Below are 25807 nucleotides of genomic sequence, written 5' to 3'. Positions count from 1 at the left end.
TTCGCCAGTGCCAATCACCCCTTCAGTGGGTGACAGCTAAAATGTTCCCAACAGCTTTGACATCCAACAGCAATGACAGATATTCTCTGTGTATGTCTCTGTTGGAGGTGGCCCATTCCCAAATGTTAGGCACCTCTTGCCCATCAGGAGGGTGGCCTCCAAAATGCTCCCAGCACCTCTGCTCTGGAGGTAGTGAGAAGGATGCATTCTCTGAAAATGCCAGCCACAGATGCAGGCGAAATGTCATGAACAAACTCTTCTAGAACATGGCCACATCGCCCGAAAACCCCACAAAAATACACTGAGAAGGATGCTTTGGGTCTGTGCATGTCTGTCTGTGTGGGGCAGTCCATCCCTATGTGCAAGGCATGCTTGGGGCTGGCCTGCCATGCATCTAAGTGTGAATGGTCCTGAGGAAAAGAGGAGAAAGCCAGGAAGAAGAGCAGCCAAGGTGGCAGGAGGGTGATAGCAGGAGGAGGAGGAGGAGAGGAAACGGGGAAAAGGAGGAAGAGGAGGAGGAGGGGGGACAGGAAAAAGAGGAGGAGAAGGAGGAAGGAACAGGAAAAAGAGGGAAAGGAAGGGAGAGGGAGTGAAAGGAGGAAGAGAGTGGGGAAGTAGGAGAAGAAGATGGAGAGGGAGAAGAAAGGAGGGGGGAAAGAAGAGGAGGAGGGGAAGGAAGGCAGGTAATGAAAGAAGGAAGGAAGGGGGAAAAAGAAGAAGGGAGAGGAGGGAAGAAAGTTGTAGGAAGCAGAGAAAGATGAGAGGATGAAAGCAGGGTCAGGGAAAAGAGATGGAAGAGGAGAAGAAGAAGCAGAAGCTTGGAAGAGGAGGAGGGAAAGAAAAGAGGAGGGGAGGAGAGGAGGAGGAGGAGGCTGTAGGATGAAGCCTGGAAGGGAGCATCCCAGTGGGCAGAGTAGGAGTGCTGCAGGAGGAGCGGCGTGATGGGGGAAAGAGAGGAGAGGGAGAGGAGGAGGAGGGTGCTGTGAGGGCGAGAGGAACGAGGGACGCGGCAGGAGGAAGGGAGGAGGAGCGGCGGACGCGTCGCACAGCAGGCCGAATGCCTGAAATACATTGATTTGCATGCAGCGCGCGTGGAGGAGCGCTTCTGTCCTCGTGGTGCGGGCGGGGAGGGAGGAGAAGGCGGCCTTGGGCGGCGAGGAGGATGGGAGCCAGCGGAGGCACCGGCCGACACAGCAGCAGCAGCAGCAACAATAGTATCAAATACCTGACTTTCTTGCAGATGCCATCGGGTGAACGCCTCCAACCGGCCCACCTCATGCCCTTAAAGAGGAAGCTCTGGTGAGTAGTAGGAGCAGCCCTGGACCAAGAGCATCCTCAGGACAAAGGATGCAGGCGAGGATGCTAGGGATGCTCTTGTTGTGCTAAGGATGCTCTGGGTGTTCATGCTTGCTGGCTGCTGCTCTTGCACAGCATTGCGCCCTGGCTTGGGCAAAGCTTGGGGCTTTGTGGCAGCAGGGACACACAACACACACAACACAACGCACACACACAATACACACAAAGGCAGAGCCAACCTAGTCTCTTGACCTCCTCCTCCTCTCCTCCTGCCGATGTGCTGGCATTCAGTTTTAAAATAAACAATAATAATAATCAACTCCTAATAATCATCATTCGAGAATATAATAATCCCATTGTCTTTGCCTTGTGCTTTCCAGCATCCTGGAGGCTGAAAAGCAGCGGCGGCGGCAGCAGTATCATTGTCTTGGAATAACAGCAGCAGAATTGTCTTTGCAGTCAGAATGGTTTATATTTTAATTTTTTTTTAAGGGAGGGGGATGTTTCTGCTTCTTTTGGGGCACGCAGCAGCCAGACCTTGAGGCTGGCTTTTTGTGGGTTTTTTTGTGAGGGGGAAGTCCTTTGTTGCAAGCCAAACGCCTGTCACTGCTGAGGAGGGGGGTTTGTTGGAGAGGCAGAGAAAGGCTGGCATTGCATTGTTGCAAGCCCAGCACCAAACTGGGAGTGCTCGGCTCCCAGTGCCATGCTTGGCCTCCCCTTGGGTTTGCCTAGGGCTTTTATAGTCGGAAAGGTTGGTGAAATTTGGGGATGGGTTGCTGGTTGCCTTTGCTGGCCAATCTGCAAGGAAGGCCCTGTGTGGCTGCTAGAATGTGGCCCATGTTATATATATATATATATATATACACACACACATACATATATATATGTGGCTGCTAGGATGTGGCCCATATATATATATACACACACACACATACTGTATACACACACATACATATATATATGTGGCTGCTAGGATGTGGCCCATATATATATATATATACACACACACACATACATATATGTGGCCTCTACAATGTGGCCCATATACACACACACACATATATATATACATACATACATGTGGCTGCTAGAATGTGGTCCATACACACACACACACACACACACACACACACACACACACACATATGGGCCACATTCAAGCAGCCATGTCTCTCTCTGTATGTATATATAGTCATTTATTAATGCTTAGACCAAAGGCATTCACATACAAAGTGCTAAAATACAATGCAATACAACATGTGAGAGCAGCATTATAAAAGTACTACATAAAATAAACAGTGTACAGTAAACAATTTGGTGTGTGTGTGTGTGTTTGTAGACAGAAAGGTAGGTAGGTAGGTGGATTGATTGATTGATTGATTGATTGATTGATAGATCTGCTTGCTTTAAAAACACAAAACCCTTGTATGAACATAACATGTCTTTGCCCTGGCAGGAACTTGCCTTTCGGACAGTGATCAAGTAGAGATTTTTTTAAAGGTATTTTACTTTCAGATGCATTGGGAGAACTTGACCTTTCAGGTTTTATGGAGTTGCTGTTCTGTCTTAATGGCTTTTGCTCCTACCATTTACTAGAGCAGTGAGCTCCATTGTGAGTGTGTGTATGTACGGGTTGTGTGTCATATTGCCATGTTGTAATGATGTACTAAAGGTGAGTAGGGCAGAAAGATGCTTAGGAGTTTCATTAACCGGTCTCCTTGTATTTGACTTGAAACAATCGGATGTGGCATTTCACATGGTTTTTGATTTGAAGCAATAGGTCTGGTGGTTTTTAGAAAAAAGAAGGAGGGGAACAGAAAGAAAATCTAAATCCAAATCTGCATCCACATTGCAGAAATAATTTGGTGTGATACCTCTTTAAGTGTCCTGGCTCAATGTTCTGGAATTCTGGGTAGTTTGTAGTTGTAGAATTATAGCTGTGGGCTCCACTCTTGGCCTACAGTAAACTACAATTCTCAGCATTCCAGAGCATTGAGCCAGGGCACGTAAAGCAATGTCAAACCAGATTATTCCTGCAGTGTGCATGCCTGCAGCCAACGTTAAATATGGTCTTGGCAAGGTAGGAGCGAAAGGGGACAAACACAACAGAAGATCATGGCCTCATAACAATGCACTACACAAACAAGTTCACACTTTTTAAAAATAATGACAGTCCCAAATATGAGATCTGAAGAGAGCAGCTGAGACGCAGCTCTTCATCTTTTGTACGTTTGAATGGACTTTTAATGTGCAAAGGCAGTTTAAAAGGCCAATAAAAGAACAGGCTCCATTATGGGTGTTGAATTGCATTGGCGCACAAAGAAGTTGAGTCAGACGCACATGAGCTGAAGGACCCCATCGGATTTCTTCTCGCTGTGACCTGAGGTTGCAGCGGAAAGAGTGTAAAATGTCAGAGAGAGAAAAGGTGCTGATCATACAGAACAGAACTAGAGCCGCTACTAAATAATCTGGTCCTGTTTCCTGCGCTTGGCGTGTTTGATTCCTTCCCTCTCACCTTCCATAACTCAATATATCCAGTGCCTTCCCTTCCTCCTTCCACATATAATACAGATCTGATGTCAAAAAGAGAATTAAAGGATGATATCCCTGTGCTATAGTTAACCATTTTGCTCATTTGGAGCCTTGTCAAGGAATCTTGTCACTGTATTTGGAAATGCACACCACACTTATCCCATAGTTTGTTTCCCCAACCCCCTTAGTATTTTTAAAGGGTTGTTTTGATCATATTGGAATAAAGTTTAACTAGTCTTAAGCACTGTCTTAGTTGTGAATATTATCGCTGTGTAAAGTATATACCAATAAATTTTAGTTCTTAGTTTTTTGTGGGTTTTTGGGGCTATGTGGCCATAACCTAGAAGAGTTTGTTCCTGACGTTTCGCCGGCATCTGTGGTTGGCCATCTTCAGAGAATGCTGGCATGGAAGAGAGTGGAATATAGTGACTCCAGGTTTAACAGACGCCGGTGAAATAAACTCAGGAATAAACTCTTTTAGACCATGGCGACATATTCTGAAAAACCCATAAAAAACTATGGATGCCAGCCATGGAAGTCTTCAACTTCACAACTTTAGTTCTTGTTTGTGGCTGTACACCTTCGAGTCGTTTTCGACTTAGGAAGACTCTAAGGCCAACCTGTCATGGGGTTTTCTTGGCAAGTTTCTTCAGAGGGGGTTTGCCATGGCCATCCTCTGAGGCTGAGTGATACAAGATAATATGCAAGATAATATACAAGATGATGGAGTCTTGAACAATAATGGCAAAACACCTTTGGATTGCAATAAGAAACAGTTGGGGACTTCCTTTTTTCAGTCAGTGGTTTCCTTGCAAGGACTGCTGCGGCTGAGATTTTTGTTGTGTGGGCCACATGGTTTTCTCTCTCTTGATAGTACGTGTGGTCCAGTCAGGTGTGTATACAGATTTTAGTTACCAAAATTTAAGCATCAAGAACAAAACTGGGCATTAAATGCCTCCTGTTTTTAGATCTTTTTGTGTGTTCCCTGATAATGGGGCCAGGTGACTTTTGTGCATTGGAAACTCATGATGTTCATGTTGAAAAATATACTGAAAATAATAACACCTGCCAGGTGGTCATGCTGCCTCAATGTATTGTGCTTCAGTTATTAGTGGTTCTTATAAGAATAACAGAAAGCTGATGTTAGAAATTCCAGTTAACACTTTTGAATGAATCTGTATTTGCACTTTGAAAGGCAGATTAGGCTGTGGACTCCATTCATGTGTTCTCAAAACAGGCCCAGTGAACTTAATGAGACTTGTGTCTGGCTATACTGTGTGCATAGGATTGTATGGGGATCACTCTGTCCTTAAGACTTGACTGTTGTTGTTATTGTTGTTGTTATTGTTGCCTTCAAGTCATTTCCGATTTATGGCGACTCTAAGGCAAAACTATCATGGGATTTTCTTGGCTAGTTTCTTCAGAGAGGTTTTGCCATTGCTGTCCTCTGAGGCCGAGAAAGTGTGACTTACCCAAGGTCACCCAGTGGGTTTCCATGGCTGAGCTGGGATTCGAACCCAACACTCAAACCACTACACTAAGCCGTCTGTCTTAAGACTGCCCTGTGGTTTTAAAACCACTTCCTCCTCCTATACAGCATGTTATTTTATAAATGCCCCCTGAACTTGCAAAGCAATAGTGTATAAACTGCACAAGATTGATTGATTGATTTGGTAATTGCTATTTCAATCATGGAATTTTGGGGGGATGCAATAAGACTTCATATGTTGCCTGATACATTAGTATACATTAGTATGTTAGTGCAAACAAAATAGATCATTTAATAAGAAAGGTTTTAAATACTTAGCTTTTGTTAGGGAAGATAATCCACCTGAATCCCAGTGAATGCAAAACTGGAAAGGTAGTCACGTTTGTTTGGTTCCTTTGTTGAACATCTGCCACTTTAATTTCTTCTGTAACATAAAGGCATTATGTCCCACGGAACACTAAAAGCACAGCGTCATTACTGTGTGGTTTGTTTTTGCCTTGTGTTTCATCGTCACACAATATTGGGGAAATCTAATTTCTAGGGAGCTAATTCAATTCTGAGGGCGGCAAGTGTCAAAAGGGTGACTTGCAGAGAAGCCATTTAGAGTCATTAAGGAAATGAATGGGGTGGTCTCTGAGATTGATTCCTGGGGACTCTTGTCCAGATCATCAAATCACTCTTCCACTTGGCACTAGTTTAGCAGAGAGGCCTCTGAGTGACTCAGTTCTCTCCTAGTAAGTGCTTTCAGCCCATAGTAGTTACTGTATGGTGCCTACCTGCCAGTGAAATGGAATGGGAAAAGATATAGGTTCTGGAATCACTGAATGATACCGTTGGAAGAGACCCCAACGACCATCCAGTGCAGCCCCATTCTGCCAAACAGGAAGACACCATCAAAGCCCTCCTAATAGATGTCCATTAAGCCTTAGTTTAAGAAAACCTCCAAAGAAGGAGAGCCCAGCACCCTCTGAAACAGCATCTTCCACTGTCAGACAGCTCTTACTGTCAGGAAGTTCTTCCTAAAGTTTAGGTAGACTCTCTTCCCCTGTAGTTTGAACCCATTGCTCCATTTCCAAGTGGCACAAAACAAGCTTGCCCCATTCTCCACATGACCTCCCTTCATAGAATCATAGCACTAGAAGAGACCCCCAAGTACATCTAGTCCAACTGCAGTCTGCCAAATAGAAAAACAAAATCAAAACACTTCTGACAGATGGCCATCCAGCAACTGTTCAAAAACCTCCAAAGAAGGAGACTCCACCACTCTCCAAGGCAATGTCTTCTTCTGTCAAACAGTTCTTACTGTCAGGTAGTTCTTCCTAAAGTTGAGGTGGAATCTCTTTCCCTGTAGCTTTACTCCATATCTATTCTCTGGAGCAGCAGAAAACAAACTTGTTCCATCCTCAATATAACATCCCTTCAAATAATTAAACAAGGCTGTCATGTCACCCATTAACCTTCCCTTCTCCAGCTCAGCAAGTCGCTCCACAGAGGACCTGGTTTCCGGACCTGGTTTCCAGACCTGTCTCCCTATAGAAGTTTTCACCCCTTGACCCATGCAAAACCCACAAACAACCCAAGAACATCATCCAAAGTGTTTTGATACTTGTGTTCCATAACATCAACTTCATGGGGAGGTCAGCACAGCTTATCGATAGAAGAGAGGGTACTGCATTTGGTCCCTTAACGTCTCAAAGCAAACTGAAAATCCTCTCCGTCTAAAAAGCTGAGGAACCACTGAAAGTCAGAGTAGACAGTCAACAACTAGATAGGCAAATTATCTGATTCATAAATGTATGTGATAAAAACTCCATCACTCAGCTCTCTGCTTGTGCAGATATTTGGCATTTGCAGGACTCCTTGGAGTCATTTGGAAAGACATTCATATGTGTACTACCCCTAGCCTTGGTGTTGTTAGTAGGGGCAAAGGATAAGGCCTTGTTTGTGATCGTATGCTGTTCTGGGACTCCTTCTATCAAGATATTGACTTCTTTCCATCACTGATGGTCTTTAATCCTCACTTAAAATCATTTTGGTTGCCCTTCAGGGGGCAATGGGACATACAAGAGGGCCCCCGAACATAATTGCAATACACAGGGGAATCCATTGGCTTAGCTGGAGTGTGTGGTTTGGGCTTTTTAAATATTTGTTTTTGTTATATGTGCATTTCCAACTATGCTTTTCTTCTTAGTTTGTGTGTGTATGAATGCTGCTCCAAGAAACGGGGTTATATGGTAGCATGGAAATCTCTTAAATTGCTATCATGTTGAATGGCAACTGGAAACAAATAAGAGACTGGTTTAGCTATGTCAGTAATATAGTCATACACTCCCCACATGGAGACCCTAATAGCAATCTGGCCACCATGCAGTGAAGGTATAAGCCTGATACAGACTACCAAAAAGTGGCAGTCTAGGGCCGATTTTAGGGCTCGGGATTGGGGAGCAACCGCATGGTCCTGAGCCTTAGTGAACGGTGGCACCGCCATCATGGCAGTCTCCTGTCCACACCGGGGGGGGGGCGCTGTAATGATGCAAGCACAGTGCAGTGTCCGCATGTTGCAGCGCCGCGCTTGTGTCAACAATGCACGACAGTGTACCAGTAGCATACTCATAGCAGCCGCTGTGCACACCAAAATGAACCTGCTTTTAGCAGGTTCTTTTTGGTGTGGAGAGAGGCTGCGCGGTATGGGTGCTGTGGCATCCATCAGGAGCAAAAATGGGTGGTCTGTCAACCCCATACTTTCCTAATTCAGTCCACTGCAGAACACACTGCAATAATGTAGACTTGATGCCATAATGTGCCACTGTGGTCAAATCTGGCACAGGTTTGAACCCTTCAGGTGGTAATTTGGAGGAAGGGTGCAGAAAATTTGAATTAGCCTGTGAGGAAGGTTTCCATATTTGGATATGTTCATGTGAGAGCAGGTGACACTTAATATCCTGGCCCTGGCTGCTTTGGATTCGCAAGGGAACAGAATTAGTTGTCCAAGACCATCTAGTGGAATTCAGATCTGACCATTTGAAGTCTGCATTTTCCATATCCCAACCTAGCTTCTTTAATATGCTAGCTTTTTAGTGTGCTAACTTTCCAGTTCAAAAGGATTTAAAAAGGATGCTTCTTGCTTTTCAATTGCAGAGCCATTTTTTCTTCTGCATTGAACTGCATTTTTATCCCATGCTTTCTCCAAGAAGGCCAATGTGCTAGTAAACAATAACATATATTCTAAGTGAGGGCTTGAACTTGGGTCCATGGTTTGACCATTGGACTGTGACTCTGGAGACCAGGGTTCAATTCCCTACTTGGGCTTAAAAACCCACTGGATGACCCTGGGCAAGTCATACACTCTCAGCCTCAGAGAAAGGCAATGGCAAACCCCCTGCCAAGAAAACCCTGTGACAGGTTCTCCTTAGGGTTCGACTTGGAGACACATAACAAACTACCTATTCAGGTTTAAGAGTTTTCATCCTGGAGAGAAGTGACCAGTGAGGTCCCACAGGGGTCTGTCTTGGCTCTAGTACTATTCAACATCTTTATCAATGACTTGGATGACAGTATTGGGGGCATACTTATCAAATTTACAGATGACACCAAATTAAGAGGAATAGCTAATACTCCAGAGGACAGGATCAAAATTCAAAATGACCCGAATAGACGAGAAAGCTGGGCCAAAGCTAACAAAATGAAATTCAATAGGGAGAAATGTAAGGCACTGCACTTAGGGCAGAAAAATGAAATGCACAGATATAGAATGGGGGGCACCTGGCTGAATGAAACTACATGTGAAATGGATCTAGGAGTCCAAGTAGACCACAAGTTGAACATGACTCAACTGTGTGATGCGGCAGCTAAAAAGGCCAATGCAATTTTAGGCTGCATCAATAGAAGTATAGTGTCTAGATCAAGGGAAGTAATAGTGCCACTCTATTCTGCTCTGGTCAGGCCCCACCTGGAATAATTCTGCGTCCAGTTCTGGGCTCCACAATTCAAAAAGGATGTGGAGAAACTGGAGCCATGTGTCCAAATGAGAGCAACTAAAATGGTGAAGGGTCTGGAAACCATGTCCTATGAGGAATGACTTAGGGAGCTGGGGATGTTTAGCCTGGAGAAAAGAAGGTTAAGAGGTGATATGAAAGCCGTGTTTAAATATTTAAATAGCCCTGTCATTTTGTGTCTTGCCCTGGGGACCTAGCCAGATGCTTCCCTAACCCCCCTCCGACCAAAGAGGTAGAGATCTCACAGCACTTTTGAGAAATGAATTTAATGAAATTATTCTTTAAAAATGTATGAACAGGCAATTAAATTTTTGGTGAATATATAGGCAATATATTCAGTTTCCAGTATATATCCCAAAAAGAAGTGAACAGTTGGAATAGTTCTTCCCCTGCCCCCAATAAAGCAGAGATGTCATGTCAGATGACAATCATTTTAACTTAAACATATTCAGCCACAAATTCAGTTTAGACTTTACCACGTTCCAGTTAACAGGTCCAGCTTATAGTGAGTAGAATAGTGCAACTCAAATATTACTTTTAAACATTTAACTGAAGTGGCTTGTATTAACACTGAGGGAAATTTAAGATTTCTTCCTTTGGAATCTTTCCAGCTTTTTCTTCAAAGTTGTACCTCCTCCTCCTCCTCCTTTTCTTCTTCCTCTTCCTCTTCACGTGCAAAAACATGCTTCAGAACGAAGGTAGTTGGTTTCGGGATGTCATGTGTCCCTGAGCTGGTTTGGGCCAATGTCACCTGTCAAAAACAAAAGCACCGAGGCGTGTGAAATCTTCTGGTTGAAAATCTTCTGACCGGGGGCACCGGACCGTCCCCTTTTCCCCACGGGTGCCTTCGCGGCAACTGCGGAAAAAAACGTAGGAGAGCCCTAAATCCCAACACTTATATCTGTCTGGCACCTTGCAGTGACTGAAGGTCTGGGAACAGGAGGTGGTTCAACACCTGGACCAGTTAAAGTAAACGAATGGCAGCAGATACAATATTTCAAACCTGCCTCGTCACTACCCAGTTTATATAAATGCCAATTATGACTAATCCAAACATAATGGCCACCAAATGTCAGTTGTGTGGGAGGAGCTGCTCTCAAATGTCAGTTGTTCATCCCCTGCCCCCATAAAGCAGAGATGTCATGTCAGATGACAATCATTTTAACTTAAACATATTCAGCCACAAATTCAGTTTAGACTTTACCACGTTCCAGTTAACAGGTCCAGCTTATAGTGAATAGAACAATTAAACTCAAATATTACTTTTAAACATTTAACTGAAGTGGCTTGTATTGACACTGAGGGAAATTGAAGATGTCTTCCTTTGGAATCTTTTCAGCTATTTCTTCAAAGTTGTACCTCCTCCTCCTCCTTCTTTTCTTCTCCCTCTTCGTCTTTGCATGCAAAAACATGCTTCAGAACGAAGGTAGTTGGTTTCGGGATGTCATGTGTCCCTGCACTGGTTTGGGCCAATGTGTCCTGTCAAAAACAAAAAAGGCACTAAGGCGCGGGAAATCTGGTTGGCCAAGCAAAATGGTGCCCGTCATCACTGAACGGGGACGGATTGCCTCAACGGAACAGAACGGGGCCTTTTTGGGGATGCTTTGCCGTGCGGTAAAATCCGTTTTGAGGCGGGCGCACATGCCCCTTTTCTTACCTGGAGGAGGGGAGGCGCTGGTCTGTCCCCTTCTCCCCATGGGTGCCTTTGCTGGCACCTGCGGAAAAAAGGTGAGAAGAATCCTAAATCCCAACACTTGCATCTGTCTGACTGCTAGCCGTAACCAATGGTCCGGGAACAGGAGATGGTCCAACACCTGGATCAGTTAAACGAATGGCAGCAGATGCAGTATTTCGCACCTGCCTCGTCACTACCCAGTTGATATAAAATCCGATGATTAACAGGCCAAGCACAATGAACAGGCAATTAAACTTTTGGTGAATATATATGCAACATATTCAGTTTTCAATATATATTCCAAAAAGTGAACAGTTGGAATAGCAATGTAGGCATCCCAAGAAAAAGGGATAACAGAAAGTTATCAAGGGAATGTGCACACAGCCAACATAAGAACTTTAGGGCGATTATCCCATGGACCCTTACCATCCCTGAAACGTCCCTGAAACATGGCTAAATCATCTGTAAAACATGCAGGTGTGATGGCCAATCGTACACAAAGGAAGAGCAGATGATCCATTATATCATCTCACCAGCCACAGGCTGAATAACTGGGCTCAGATTTGCTTCTTGTGTCCTGCAGATGTTGAGCAAAATGGAGGAAGGCCACAGACTGTATGTCAAGGAAGATGGTTGACTACCAGCAACAGTGCCGGGAAGATAGTTTTTCCATAGTTCCTTTGTTCTTAGGTTTTTCTTTGGGCTGTGAATATGTGACTGAGTCACACCTTCTGGCTCAAATATCTCTGGCGGTGTCACAAAGACAAATGCTAATCAGATCTCTTTCAGTCACTCAGAAGGTATTGTAGGACTTTCTCAGTTTAGGACCTGTACTTAGTGGTTCTTAGAAGCACTATGGTTTTTTCCCCTTCTCCTCTGGATGGTCAACCCCCAGGATCTCTCTTGTTGTCTATTTCCTCTAAAAAGCCAGATGTGTATCCCACAGCAATCTGTGAGGGAGATGGGCTCAGGATATGTGATTTTTCTTGTACTGCATAGCCCATCATCCTAAAGAGAGCAGAATGAGCATGTTCAGCTCCTGGAGGAGAGACTGTCCTCTTTTCTTGCTTTTTGAGATCCTGTTGTTCTGTTCATCTCTCTTTCTGTTCTTTACTGTGCTATCATCCACCCAAAGAAAGTTTCGTCTTCATATCCCATACTTGTTGGCTGTGTGCCGTCGTGAGTATGTGACTCTGCTACTCTCTCTGGCCTCTTGACTTTGTTTTCCTTCTTGCCTCCTAAGGAGGGGGAGGTGAGTTGTTACAATTTGGGTTTTTAGAATCCTTTCTAAATGGCTTTAGGGAAAGCACCCTTTCAAATGCTAATTACCCTTCTTTGCAAACCAATTTCAAAGGGGTTTCTCTCACAACCTCTTCAGAGTTCAGGTTGCTGAAAATTAATAGATTTTCGCTTGCTATGCTTTCCTGCATCCTTCCCATGCTTGTTGCACTCGGAAAAAAGCTCAGGAGTTCTCTTCATCCCCATCCTAAAGGTGGACCTGGAAAAAATGTTGCCACAATTTTAAAATGGGGTTTTGTTTTAAAGACGATTTTTGGTGTGTTCCTTGTGACTGCTCCAGTTTATTATATCCTTTTATTTTTCATTTTAAATAATAAGTAGCTGGAGAAAACTCCCACTCATTCCTTTGAGACCAGATCTCCAAATAGAATCGTCTCAGATGTTGCAAAGGGGGGGGGGATTTTCAAAGGGACACCCCCCACACCGATTTCATCCAGTCATGCCTCTGCGTCCCACAGACATTTCTTAACCCCGCAAAACCACAGGGAGCCCTTGTGAGAGTTGCTCCCTATGGTCCCAACTAACCTTAGTCTTGGTGTGCCAGTATCCCAGCCTTAAGATAACATGACTGGCACACTCTCTCAGCCTCAGAAGGCTCTCCTTTATTGTGGTTGTTGTGTTGTGTGTGTGTGTGTGTCTGCCTGTTGCTTTGGGTGGCAGCGAAACATGTTTTAGCCAAAACTGATTTTTGGTCTGGCCACACGTTGGTCAGCATTGTTGCTGCATGGTTAACATGCCTAATGGTTAAAGTTAGTTTAAAAGCTTGTTTTTGTATTTGTAAGTTTACCTAACACTACTAACCCTCCCAAGCTTTACATATATTGATTCTATCCTTCTATCCTTTAACGAATGGTTAAGAGAGATGTTCTCTTTGCTTGAGCATTGGCTCTCTCTAACACTCTGTGTCTTCATAACCTGCCACAACAAAACCGCCTGGTCTCTGTCGGAGGCCGGAGAAGGGAACAGGAAAAGGGGACTGTTCCCTTTTCCAGAGCCTAATGCATGTATCTCTTCACTTTGCACTATCACTACCCTCCTTTCAATTCTCTTGGGGAGGTAAGCCCAGTTTATTCTAACCCGTGTTCCATCAATGTGGAGAGGCGCAGCTGTGCCCAATGGTCCTATAGGATAGATGTCCTCAGATTCACACCTGCACCATTGCGGTTGTCCAGACTGGCGCCAGAGCGACCTGTGTATCCTGGAGCATTGTTTCTCTTTCTTCCATGGGGAAACCACAAATAGATGCCCGCATTTGGGACTTTGTTTCCCTGGCAGAACAATTTGTGTCCATTTAGAGATGGCTTAGGAAGACAGTGGTTATCAAAGGCTATATAGACAGACCCCCTTCGGACATCATCCTACCTGTAGTCACAGAGATAAGCAAACTTTGCCACAATACGCAAGGCTACTGCCTCATGGACACTGTTCATGCTACCAGGAAAAGCATGAACATAGCTCAGACTCCCAGTTTGAGCAACCATTTCTTTGTCTGCTCCAACCTCAGAGACATTGGTCATGTGTTTGGAGAGTATGTTCCTTGACTCCCAGATGAACTCAACTAACTGATATCATGCTCCAGAAGTGTTTCCTGCAGTACCCAACTTCTGCCAGTGGCGCACCAAAGTGCTACGTCACAATTTTCTACCTGTCTGTTCCTGCTCAGAGTCCAAACCATACATAAAATTTTCTTCAATCTGCTCCAAATTTGATAGGTATGTTAATATACACATTCTACACTACTACATAACCTGCAAAAAGATTCCTGGACATTGGTTCCGAGTTTTGGCTATTGAGACCAAATCTGGTTCTGAACTCAGTTTTTTGAACATTGGTTCCTTTGTGTTGGCTATGGATGACAAACTGATCATAGATTCTGTTATAAGCTACCTTAACCCTTTTTGGACATTTGTCCAAGGGCTCATAAGTCTTGGTGATGTACTCTTTCCAGTTCAATGCTCATGCATGCTTATGCTTTCTGTGTTTGTTCTCTGATTGTATTGAACTATATGCTCGTGCAAAGTCAGTGCTTCAATGCTGCTTTAGTTTAGCCATGATACCTATAGATATTGATTGCCTCGATTATTTTGTAATCTACATGCTTATGGGGTTTGATTTGGTTTACTGTACATTCTCAGCATAGCTTGCTGTCATTGCCTTCTAGTTTCTTTGATCTAATTGATACTGTATAACCTAGTTTAGACACAGTTATTGGAATTTGTATCAATGTTATGAGAATTGTATGTGTTGTGTGCTTGGGTTCCAGATGGTTAGTCACACAACTTCCTAAAGTAACACTAGCAGTAATACTTAGTCCATAGTGGTGCCCAGTTAGTTATTCTGGATTAATTCTGAAGCATTTCATCTTCATACAGCCATGAGACTAGGACAAATCTGTTAGCGAGGAGGGAATTTTATGAAAACACCCCCTAAATACTATAGAACATCTGGCAGCAATGAGATTTAAACAAGGCCTGGGAGAAAAGAAAGATAAAAGAGGAAACTGAGTCAAAGGAGAGAAAAAGCCTTGTTGTTATAATGGTTTAAAAAAACAACAAGAAGGAAAAGTTACATTAAAAGTTTTTTCCAATTTGGCTGGGATTTTGTGGACTTTTGAAGAGGGCTAAAAGTTGAGCATTTCCTAAGTTGACAACCAGAAATATATATATTTGATAGAAATTGGACCCAATAGAGAAATGTCATCCTGGTGAAGAGGAATACAAAATGCAAAGTTGCAAGGGATGTCTACCCAGATGTACATTTCCCAAGATCTGGTTGGAGATCGATCTCATCTGCAAACCCAAGACCAGAGGGAGAGGTTTAGAGAGAGATCGCAGCAACAGATCTGGACGGAAAATGGACGTACCAACAAGAATGCATAGATGGGAAGACATCCTACAGTTTGTTAACCGGAAGTCTGAAGGTTCTGAACAAAGATGTTTCCAGACCTAGAGATACTTTTGATTTATTGAATTTCATCTGATGGGTCTATCAGGATGGACATTTTGAATGAAACCACATCTGGTTTTATTCCAGATTTTATTTTTGTTCCAGTTTAATTTTTCTAGAGCTTTTCTTGTTTTCATGGCACCTCTAGTTAATCAAAGGCAGAAAAGGACTATGCAGAATTTTGGGACTACAGTATCTGGTTTCATTTAAAATATAAAAAGCCTTTCTATTGTGCTAATGTTTCTGAAGTTTTGAGATGTTGGACTTGTTTTCAACTGTTCTACTAGAGATGATAACACCAGACCTGAGAAATGTTTTGAGACCTGAGATGATAAAGTGCTTCGAGATCCAAGATGTGTTTGGGTTTTGTGAGTTGTTTCAGACTTTGGGACAGAACGTCCTCAGCGTGCAGTCATTTTTCCTTATGACCCTAACAGATGGCGTGATGGGATATGCCCATAGTCTTCCATAGGCTTGAGGCAAGGACATCACGTACACATCGAAACCTAGTTAGGAGTTGCAAACAGGAAAGATGCTTCAACACTTTTGGGACAGATTTATAACTTTTGAGATGTCTAGCAGACACAAGATATTCCGGAATCATAGCCTTCTCATCAAAGAGGCAGACTAAAGATCAAGCAATGCCACTTCCCAAGTGTGTGCTATGTTCAACTTACAGACACAGGAAAAGATGCTACAATCACAATATTTTGTATAGGCACTATAAATCAGAGATAAGAAGAGCAGCATCCCTGGCAGGGGAAGGGGGGCAAAGTAACACATAGGTCAGGGGTAGGCAACCTTTTTGACCCGGGGGCCAGGTTGCTGTCCCTCAGACAACTAGAGGGCCGAAGCCAAAAAATAAGTAATTAAAAAATAAAAAATATATATAAATAAATAAACCGGGACAAATGTAGGACAAAATTTACAAATGGAGAACACTTTTAAAAACAATGGAGGACACGCAAAAAATTTGCTGATTTTTTAGAAAATGTTAATATTAATACATGTTTCTGAGGCTTCTATAGACCCTTGCCCCCCTTGCCCGCCGCTTGCTCCTCCTTGCCCCCCTTGCCCGCCGCTTGTCCGCCTCCTCCTGATAGGCCAAAGGCCCCGGTGGCAATCGGCGGCAGGACCGGGCTGGGGCCGGTCCCAAGGCCTCGCCGGGCCAGATCCGGCCCGTGGGCCGCAGGTTGCCTACCCCTGACATAGGTGATAAGAGGAAAGAATGTAACCAAATGTGCCTTAAGTATATTTTAATGTATTCACGTATCTTCACTCTGATTGCAAGAAAGTTCTATATGTTTAAACTTTGAAACAGCCAATAGAATGTATGGAAGAAGCTTCTTTGTTTGAACCCCTATAAAAGTGCCATTTTACTCAAAATGAGGTCCCAAAATCTTTGGAAACTATTTCCTTTTGGGAACAGCCGGCTTAAATAAACTCTGAATTCTCAGCGATATCCTGGGTCCTTTTGTCTAGTTCACTCTGTCAAACCAGGGATTTCCTGAGGGAATTCCTGGCTGAACCCATCATCCACAATAAAACAAAAGGTATTTTTAAAGCATCTTTTCAGCTTGATTTAACCTTGGACCTTGCGATGTTTGAGGGTGCATCCTCACTGCAGAAATAATGCAGTTTGACACCACTTTGACTGCCATGGCTCCATCCTACAGACTCCTGGGATCTGTAATTTGCTGTGGTATCCGCTGACAGGGAAGGCGAAAGACCTTGTCAAACTACAAATCCCAGGGTTTCATAGGATGGTGCTGCAGCACATAAGGTGTTGTCAAACTGCATTATTTCTACCGTGTGACTAGACCCTGAGTTACTGTCCCTCTTCTTCTAGAGCCATATTTTCCCATCTTTTCTGCACATCACAAATGTGAGAAGCGGGGGGGGGGGGGGGGGGGGGGGGGGGGCTCGGAGATGCATGAAAACTCAGAGAAATATCACATACATGATCTTCTTTTATTTGGATGACATACTGGGCTTTGCCCTCATTAATACATTTCCCCCCTGTGTTCTGAAACTATTCTAACCATAGGGAAAGTACAGAAGAAGAAACTATAGAACAGAGGTGGGAATACTTTAGGCTTGTCTGATGTGTTTTGAGGGTTTTCTCCCTTAAAATCTGGCAATCCAACAACCAGAGCCTGGTGCAAAAGACACATACCATTAAAGATTTCTACGCCCACGGTTTGTTCTGAGATAAGGACTTGGTTGAATTCACAGTCTTTCTCTCCAAAAACTTAATCTCAGTATGCATCTACATAGTAGAAATGATGCAGTTTGACACCACTTTAAGTGATATAGCTCCATCCTATAAAATCCCGGGATTTGTAGGTCTTAGCCTTCTCTGCCAAAGAGTACCAGTGGAAACTATTTGGAAACTGTAGAATGGAGCCCTGGCAGTTAAAGAGGTGTCAATTGGCATTATTTCTACAGTTTAGATGCACTGTCAGTTACCCCAGTTTTGCTTCATCCCTTTTGCCTCCTGTTAAAACAAATGCAACACTGAGATCCTTGCTGATCTAATGCAAATCACCCAGAGATCTGATCATCCTATCCCCCAGAGACCATATCTCTATTGGCCCATAAATAGGAGGCATGTTTCTTTATACATGGTTGGACAATGGACTCAAAGGAAGGGCCACTACAAGCTTCCTCCATCTCATAGCACAATGAGCCCCATCCCAGGAAGGTGTGAAGTCATTCTTTCGTAAACCCAATCTGTGTGTTGTGGCCATTCAAGTTGTTTCCAACCTCTGGTGACCCTATCATAGGGTTTCTTAGCAAGATTTGTGCAGAGGAGGTTTGCCATTGCCTTCCCCTGAGGCTGAGAGAGTGTGACTTGCCCAAGGTCACCTATGGGTTTCATGGCCAAGCAGAGAATCGAACCCTGGTCCCCAGAGTCTCAGACATTCAAACCACGACGCCACACTGGCCCTAAACCCAGTCTACACTTGGGCATGTCTGCAGTGCTGCACTTTCTCTCCATCTGGTATTGCTAGCCATTATTTTAATGAGTATCACAGTGTTCTCATTATGGACATGAAAAATGAATAAATACAAATATGGAAATTGTACTCAGGTCAATCGGGCGGAGAGGGCGTCAGTGCTTTCTCCTTCTGGGACTGTTGGGGAGGAGTACCGGTCGTGTTCAGCTGAGTCCGACTGACCTCATCGTTTTTTGCTTCGGCAGCAAAAAGAGCTGGCATTTGATGGGAAATGATTTGGGAATCGGTGGAACAAAGATAGGAGACAGCTGGGGAGGGCAAGAAACGGAGACAGCCAAGGAGTTTAATAAAGTTCCGAATAACAAAAGTAGGGTTGCCATGATTCGCTTCCACAAAACCTGGACAAAAGTATGCAAGACAGTATTGGGGCTGCCTGTTTATCAACCTGTGTCACCCTATAAAAAAAACTGGACACCACATTTTTATATTTAACATTGCATACAGTCAGCCCCACATATCCATAGATTCAACCAGCCACAGCTTCAAAATATTCCAAAAATATACACATTCAAAAAAGCAAAGGTTGATTTTGCTCTTTTACATAAGGGACACCATTTGTCTATGCAAGTCTATATAATGGGACTTGAGCATCCACGGATTTTGGTATCCAAGGGGGCCCTGGGACCAAACCCCAGCGAATACACCAAGGTCCCACTGTATTTCAGTTGTTGTTTATATATTGCCATCAATTTACATTCTGGGATTTATAGTTTGTTGCTTCAATCGGCCCAGATGGTGGGGACATATTTCTAACCCTTCAATCCAGGATATTCCTGGTTTTTCCAGGACAAATGGTAAGCCTAAACAAAAGCAATGGCAGTTTTTGAGAAACGTTAGCAGCTACCACATTGCAAGTACTAAGCCCAAAGCATTCTCACTTGACAGCCGTTAACATCAACAAAAGCATATTTTGATGCTAAAGTTGGATTTGCTATTTTCTGGAACACTTTGTGCTCCATGTGAGAGTTCACTCCAAGTCTTAGGGATAGTGCATGAAACATATTCAGGGGTAACCGTGTTGGCCATATAGCAAAGTACAATAACATATAACATAACAGTAACGTCCAAAATCCACAAAACAGGAATGTTTTTATGGGGCCAACCAAAATGCACAAAATATATGCTGCAAGCTTTTGAAGCTCCACTGGCTTCTTTGTCAAGCAAAGGTGTTAAGACTCATACAGGAGAAATTATATATATACACACACACACACACTATATATATATATATATATGCGCGCTAGTCGCAGGCTTGCATTTCCTCAGGTTTTTTGTTGTTCTTTGGAGGTATATCTATACAAATGATTCTGACTTAGGGTTTTCTTGGCAGGATTTAGTTAGAGGAGGTTTACAATGGCCTTTCTTTGAGGTTAAAGGAAGGTGGCTTGCCCAAGATCACTTTGGAGGTTTCCATGGTTGAATGGTGATTCAAACCATCTTCTCCTAGAGTCCTAATCCAACATACTACAGTAACCATTTAAATCTTTGTTTTGGATAAGCCAAAATGCCAATCATCCAGGAAGATAAAAGCGTTTTCATTGAGTGGCTCAGTCAGGAGTATTTTTTGACCCCAATGTGAATTCCAGGATATTTCAGGATTTAAAAATGCCTCAAGTCCATATGTTTCTGAATATAGTGCCATGGGTATTTCCACAAGATTCAAACACCCAAGAAAAAATGCTTTACATGTGTTCGGATATTGGTTCTGAGTAGTATCAGTCCTTCTATCCTCACACATACGCAAAAAACAACCAACACAAATGTGATAGATTTGTTTGGTCCAATATATATGTATAATATATACGCATACACAATATATATTATTGTTGTGTCTATTTTGGTCGACTAGTTGTGCTAGTTGAGTGGAACGTGGGGCATGTAATGTCTTGCAATGTAATGTTGATATAAAATAGCACAGTGACTCTGGTAGAAAAGTTTCTGTGTTCCAATATATTTTTAAACAAGGCATTTACAAGACGCAGTTATTTCGTATTGCAGAAACAAAAGTTAATTGCCTGTTTTGAAAAACTGATGTTACTGAGTAGTTAATTACAAATAGTCAATGTAACCTGGTTTTGTTTCTGCTTTTTTGGGGGGTGAACATCTGATTTGTTTAATTAATGTTGTGTTTTACATCATCATCTCGCTGTTAGGTTAACAGATTTGTCAATAGTTGATTTGGAAGAAGGCTCTTAAATGTATTGAACAAGTTTCACTTTAATAAGGAGGAGGATAGCGGCTTTACATTCTGTGCAGCGGCTTAAGAACAGAAGTTGCATTGTGGAAGAGGACATTTTTGATTGTTGGGAATTGCATTTGTAAAACCTAGGCTGCATCCATACCACAGAAATAATCCAGGTTGATACCACTTGATGCTATGGAATTCTGGGATTTGTAGCTTTGTGTGATGTTTAACCTTCTCTGTCAGAGAGCTCTGACAAATTACAAATCCATACGATGGCACTGTGACAGCTAAAGTGGTGCCAAACTGCATTTATTCTGCAATGTGGCAGTAGCCCCTTCTGCCCCTGGTTGTACTTTTGTGAGATATCGTATGCTACAACACAGTGCAGATCCCAGGATTCTCTAGCATGCAGTCATAACCGTTAAAGTGGGTATCAAAACTGCATTAATTCTGCAGTGTGGCAGCAGCCTTAGTTGTTTGCCACTGTAGGCAATAGGAGGCCAGACTCAATAGTTCTTGGGACGTATCAAGGCCAAATTAAGACCCGCTGAGGCCATAAACTATGTCAGGTTACAAGGCTCCATAGCATTCTTTTTGTTCATAGGAGCTACCCATAATCTAAGGTCATGAGCTCATTTAGTTTGTCCATAAATCCAGAAATGGAATTGGTCCAGCTAGGCTTCTGTTATGATCCATCACTGTTGCAAGGAGAACATGGATGAAGAAAATGCAGCCCTCCTGACTTTTTGGGTTAAGTCTTCAGCATTCCTCATTGTAGGCTTATGTTATCAGTGGCTGTTGGAAGTTGTAGTCCAGCAACAACTGGAGAATCACATTTTCCCCAACCCTGATGTAGTTGACCTTGCAACCATTGGAGTACCATTCCAAGGAATGACCTAATAAGATCTTCCATTGGCTTTATATCAGTCATTTGTAACTGGGTTTCAATCTTTCTCTCTGTTGCTTTAGGTATTTTAGACTTCAACTTCCAGAAGTCCCAGGCAGCTGAGCAGGGATTTTGGGAGCTGAAACCTGATAATATCTGAAACCTCCTTGATTGAGAACCACTCTTTTAGGATCTTAGGAGGAAAGAGTAGAGAAGATGGCTATGTATGAAACCATGTAGGATGTAAGTGTAACTTCTTCTTCATCGTCATCATCCTCACCATTATCGTCATTGTGGAACTTGTATCTACTGTGTCTACTCATGTATAAGTCTAGAAATTTTAGTCAACAAATTGACCCAAAAAACCTGGGTCGACATGTAAGTATTGTACTTTTGGAGCCATCTTCTTTCTCTGAATAAAGTGGCAAAAGGCGAGAGCTTAGTCCATCCTGGGGGCACCAAAAGAAGCATGGATCCCCTCTACTCTCTTATCCATCCAGCCTTTAGGATGATCACAAAGAATTACACCCCCCCAGAATGTTCTAAATTCTTTGGCATCATTTTCCTTTGCATCATCCTTTACATCCTTCATTACATGCCCCTAAGTTTTACCCTCGACTTATCCACAGGTCATATCAAAATCCATAGTTTTGGCTCCAAAACCTACCCTCCACTTAGACATGAGGTCGACTTATAGTCAAGTCTATACGGTAGCTCCCCCTTACTTTGCTGTTCAGAAACATGTGGGTCCATAGCATAGAGCTTCAAAGCCTTTTAGTTTGCTCTCTAGCTATAACTTCCTACTGGATGTTGAGACAGTAACTTCCATACTTAGGTCAGACCAATGGGAGACATAATAGAGCAGCCTTCTATCCACAATAAATGGCTAAGAATAGTTGCTGGAGAGGAAGTGTACAAGAAGTCAAAGGGCGATTACAGTGTGTGATTCCATCCGATTAAATCTCTCTTGCTGCCAAAGGTCTATAGACAGCTTGGGCACGAGAATCTCACAACGTAAGACTCTAAGGGAACTTGGAGTCTTTTTGCAGGCTCCTGCGCATGCGGTCACACATGTGCACACAAACAAACATGTGCACGCACAAAGACACATGCGTACACAAACACAGACACAGACTGAACATTTGTATGGAACGTTTGCCTAGAAATAGCCTTCGAAGGTTTTATTAGCGCATGAGACCGTTTGGTTGTGTTGTTGCTCTTTTCCCATGGTACATTTGGATCCCCTCTTCCCTATGTATTTTCTTGCAGATAAATGTGCAAACATTTAACATAAATCAGCATAAATTTGTAAATAACCGTCTAGTGAAGACAAGGGGAGAAATAACACGTTGGGATGTTCAAATGTTGTTATCGCAGTTGTTGTATGTCTTCCAATTGTTTCCAACCTATGGCAATCCTTAGGTGAACCTGTCACGGGGCTTTCTTGGCAAGGTTTGTTCAGAAGGGGTTTGCCTTTGCCTTCTTCCGAGGCTGAGAGTGTGTGACTTACTCAAGGTCACCCAGTGGGTTTCCATATCTGAGCGGGAAATTGAACTCTGATTCCAAAGTCCTAGTCCAACACTCAAACCACTACACCACACTATGCAAATACCCGGAGAAATTGTACACAACTCTTCCTTGTTTATTATCCCGGATAAAGTTCCCCAACTGTCAGCAAATCCAATTTTTGACCCAGGAACAAATAACTACAAATATTCTTTCCATCCCACCAACGTGAGCCAGCAATGATTTGGAAATGGCAGACTCTATTTAGGATTGTGTGATACAATAGTAGTACCGCTTGCTTGCTTGCTTGCTTGCTTATACATTTATTGTGCATGCCTCTTGTCCTGGGCACTGAAATGCTACCATTTGGGTACAAAATGCTACACAAGAAGACAGGTTCCTGCCCCAAAGAGCTTCCCCTCTGAAATCTGACATAGGCAAAACAACCAAGGAAGGGGAGGGAAACCAAGACTACATCCACACTGCAGAATGAATGCAGTTTGACACTGTTTTAATGCAGTTTGGCACTGCTTTAATTGCCACGGCTCAATACTATGGAATTCTGGGGTTTGTAGTTTTGTGAGATATTTAGCCTTCTCTGTCAGAGAGCTCTGAGGCCACAGCATGCTGCAAATCCCAGAATTCCATAGCACTGAGCCATGACAGTTAAAGCAGTGCCAAACTGCATTAATTCTCCAATGTGGCAACAGCCAGAGATGTGGTGGTATCCATGTTTATTTTAGTTGCATGTGTTTGGGCTTGGATATTAAAAAAAGATGAAGGTGGAGGCAGAGTAAAGAGGTTGAGTAATATTCATAAAAGGGGCTTTGTGGTTTCTGGGTTTTACAAAACAACAGCAACAACCCCAATAACCCTAACATGCAGTCATTTCTCTTTGACAGGGTAACGCCATCTTCTGAAAATCCCAATGGTTCTAACTGTAGCATAAGCCAAGGAAAGCCTTCTTTAAGAAGAATAAAAGGGAGAATACATAGAAGCAAGAGCCTCGATAGCCTTGATTTCTGCGAGTTCAATGTAAGTACCTGCATTATTTGCACCATATATATCTCTGTATCTACTGAGATGTGAAAGCAATTGCTTGTTGTGATATAAAGCTCAGTGGGACATAAGTGTGGGTTTGCAATGTATGTTCACCAAGGCGCAGGTTAACCCTCAAAGTTAATGAGTTGATAATACTGTTCCTTGAGTACCACTTTTTCTTCTGTCTATGTGGAAAGAGGTCTGTGCAGGCTGATATTCCCTTTTACTAAACAAGAAAAGCACCAAAATCTTGAAGCAGAAAAGGGGGGGGGGGCTTCCATTTATCTGGATTTTTCCCTGTGATTTGGAGTTTCTTATTTTACTTAGGAATCTTTGGACTGACTGTACCATATACTCAAGTTGATTTTTTAAAATAAGCAATGCTCATATTGTATGAGCAACTTTTGCACTGAGAATGCTTAAACGTTTGCACCGAGAATGCAATACTCGTGTTGTATGGAGTAACGTTTGCACTGAGAATGTGGTTTGAAGGAGACATCTGACTTTTCCTGTAACTTTCTTTTCCATGAATAAGGAAGAATTAAGAACACTCTTGTTTACCGCTCCTTGGTCGAGAAATGCTCACTTGTGCCACCAGTATTTTAATTGTATTTTTCCACCATTGCTATCCATTTTACGGAGAAAACTCTTTTTTGGGTATGTGTTTTAAGATTGATTGGCTAAAGTTAACATTGGTAAATATACGTTTGTTAATACTATCTGTTTATTGTGGAAGTGCACCTTCTTTTGTTTTTGATCTGGCTATAAAATGTTAAATCTGGCTAGCAGAAAGTATACAAAGCGGTGCAAATTTTCAGATTCGAAACCATCATGTTGCCAGTTTATTAGGCTGAGAGAGTGGCCTCTTATATGTATGACTTTGTTGATGAGATTCACTTTATTCTGTCATTTTCTTGGGCATCTCTGCTTGTTTCTCCCAGTCTAGATCACTTTATTGCCTGTAATTTGGTACAGTATTAAGTCAGGTTTGGAGAGTAGCTTTTGATCATTCACATGAATTTCTACTTTTACTGCTCTTTATGCATACTCTCATGAGCACAGCTGTTAATATTTTTCAAAGCCATTCCCAAACCAGAGCGGGAGGCAAGGGAAGCATGAGATCTGGGGAAAAAGCAGAGAAGACAGAAGGTGCTGCTGCTTTCATTGGGCAAAAGGACCCTAGAGCTTTGAAATTCACTGTATCGTTCTATTTCTTTCATCCCAAAGTTTACTGTAGAGTTAGACAAGTTGCTGAAAACGAGAAGCAAAATTATTAGAAGGCTATAAAAAATTATTTTCGTGTTGTCAAACAAAAATGGAAGGCTATAATAGAGATCTATTAGATTTTGAGTTGTTTGTGGGGAGATATAAGGTGCATCTACACTGCAGAAATAATGCTGTTTGGCATCACTGTAAGTGCTTTAGCTCCAGCCTATGGAATCCAGGAATTTGTACTTTTACAATAGCTTTAGCATTCTCTGCCAAATCATGCCAATACCTCATAAAACCGCAAATCCTAGAATTCTGTAAGATGGAACCATGGCAGTTAAAATAGTGTCAAACCGTAGTATTTCTACAGTGTAGATGTGCACATAGAGATCTGTGTCACACTAGACTGTTATAGTGCCATATTCTACTTTAACTGCCATGGCATCATCTTAGGGAAATTTGTAGTTTATTGAGTCCCAAGAAGTCTACATGCCCATCTCTGAACTGCAAATTCCAGGATCCCATAGAACGTTGCCATGTCAGTTAAAGTGGAATAATAGTGCTACAACAGTGTAATATGACAGGGCCCAGAGGGAGATTATCTGCTCCTAATAAAACCTGAACTCATAAAATTGTACTTTTTCACACTTCATGTAAGAAAACTATGCTGTTAAGATGTAGTGATGGCCATTAGCTTAGATGGCTTTAAACAAATCTGTGGAATATAC

At 42.7% G+C, this 25807-nt stretch overlaps 1 protein-coding gene across 11 annotated transcripts in view; it reads left to right on the top strand.

The window, feature by feature from the left end:
* Window positions 1-25807, top strand: part of TJP1 (tight junction protein 1) — a 249808-nt gene that overhangs the window by 33702 nt on the left and 190299 nt on the right. For 10 of the 11 annotated variants that reach the window (XM_042475437.1, XM_042475451.1, XM_042475450.1 and 7 more), the window contains one exon: window positions 23732-23864. In XM_042475437.1, coding sequence (XP_042331371.1) covers window positions 23732-23864 — 133 coding nt within the window. Of the gene's footprint in view, window positions 1-1254; window positions 1300-23731; window positions 23865-25807 lie in introns of those variants that run through there. The other variant, XM_042475443.1, reaches the window with a different exon arrangement.

Source organism: Sceloporus undulatus, chromosome 6, assembly GCF_019175285.1.
Source record: "Sceloporus undulatus isolate JIND9_A2432 ecotype Alabama chromosome 6, SceUnd_v1.1, whole genome shotgun sequence".
NCBI classification, from domain to species: Eukaryota; Metazoa; Chordata; class Lepidosauria; order Squamata; family Phrynosomatidae; genus Sceloporus; species Sceloporus undulatus.
The sequence above is the reverse complement of the archived record's forward strand: the minus strand, read 5'-3'. Positions and strand labels throughout refer to the sequence as shown.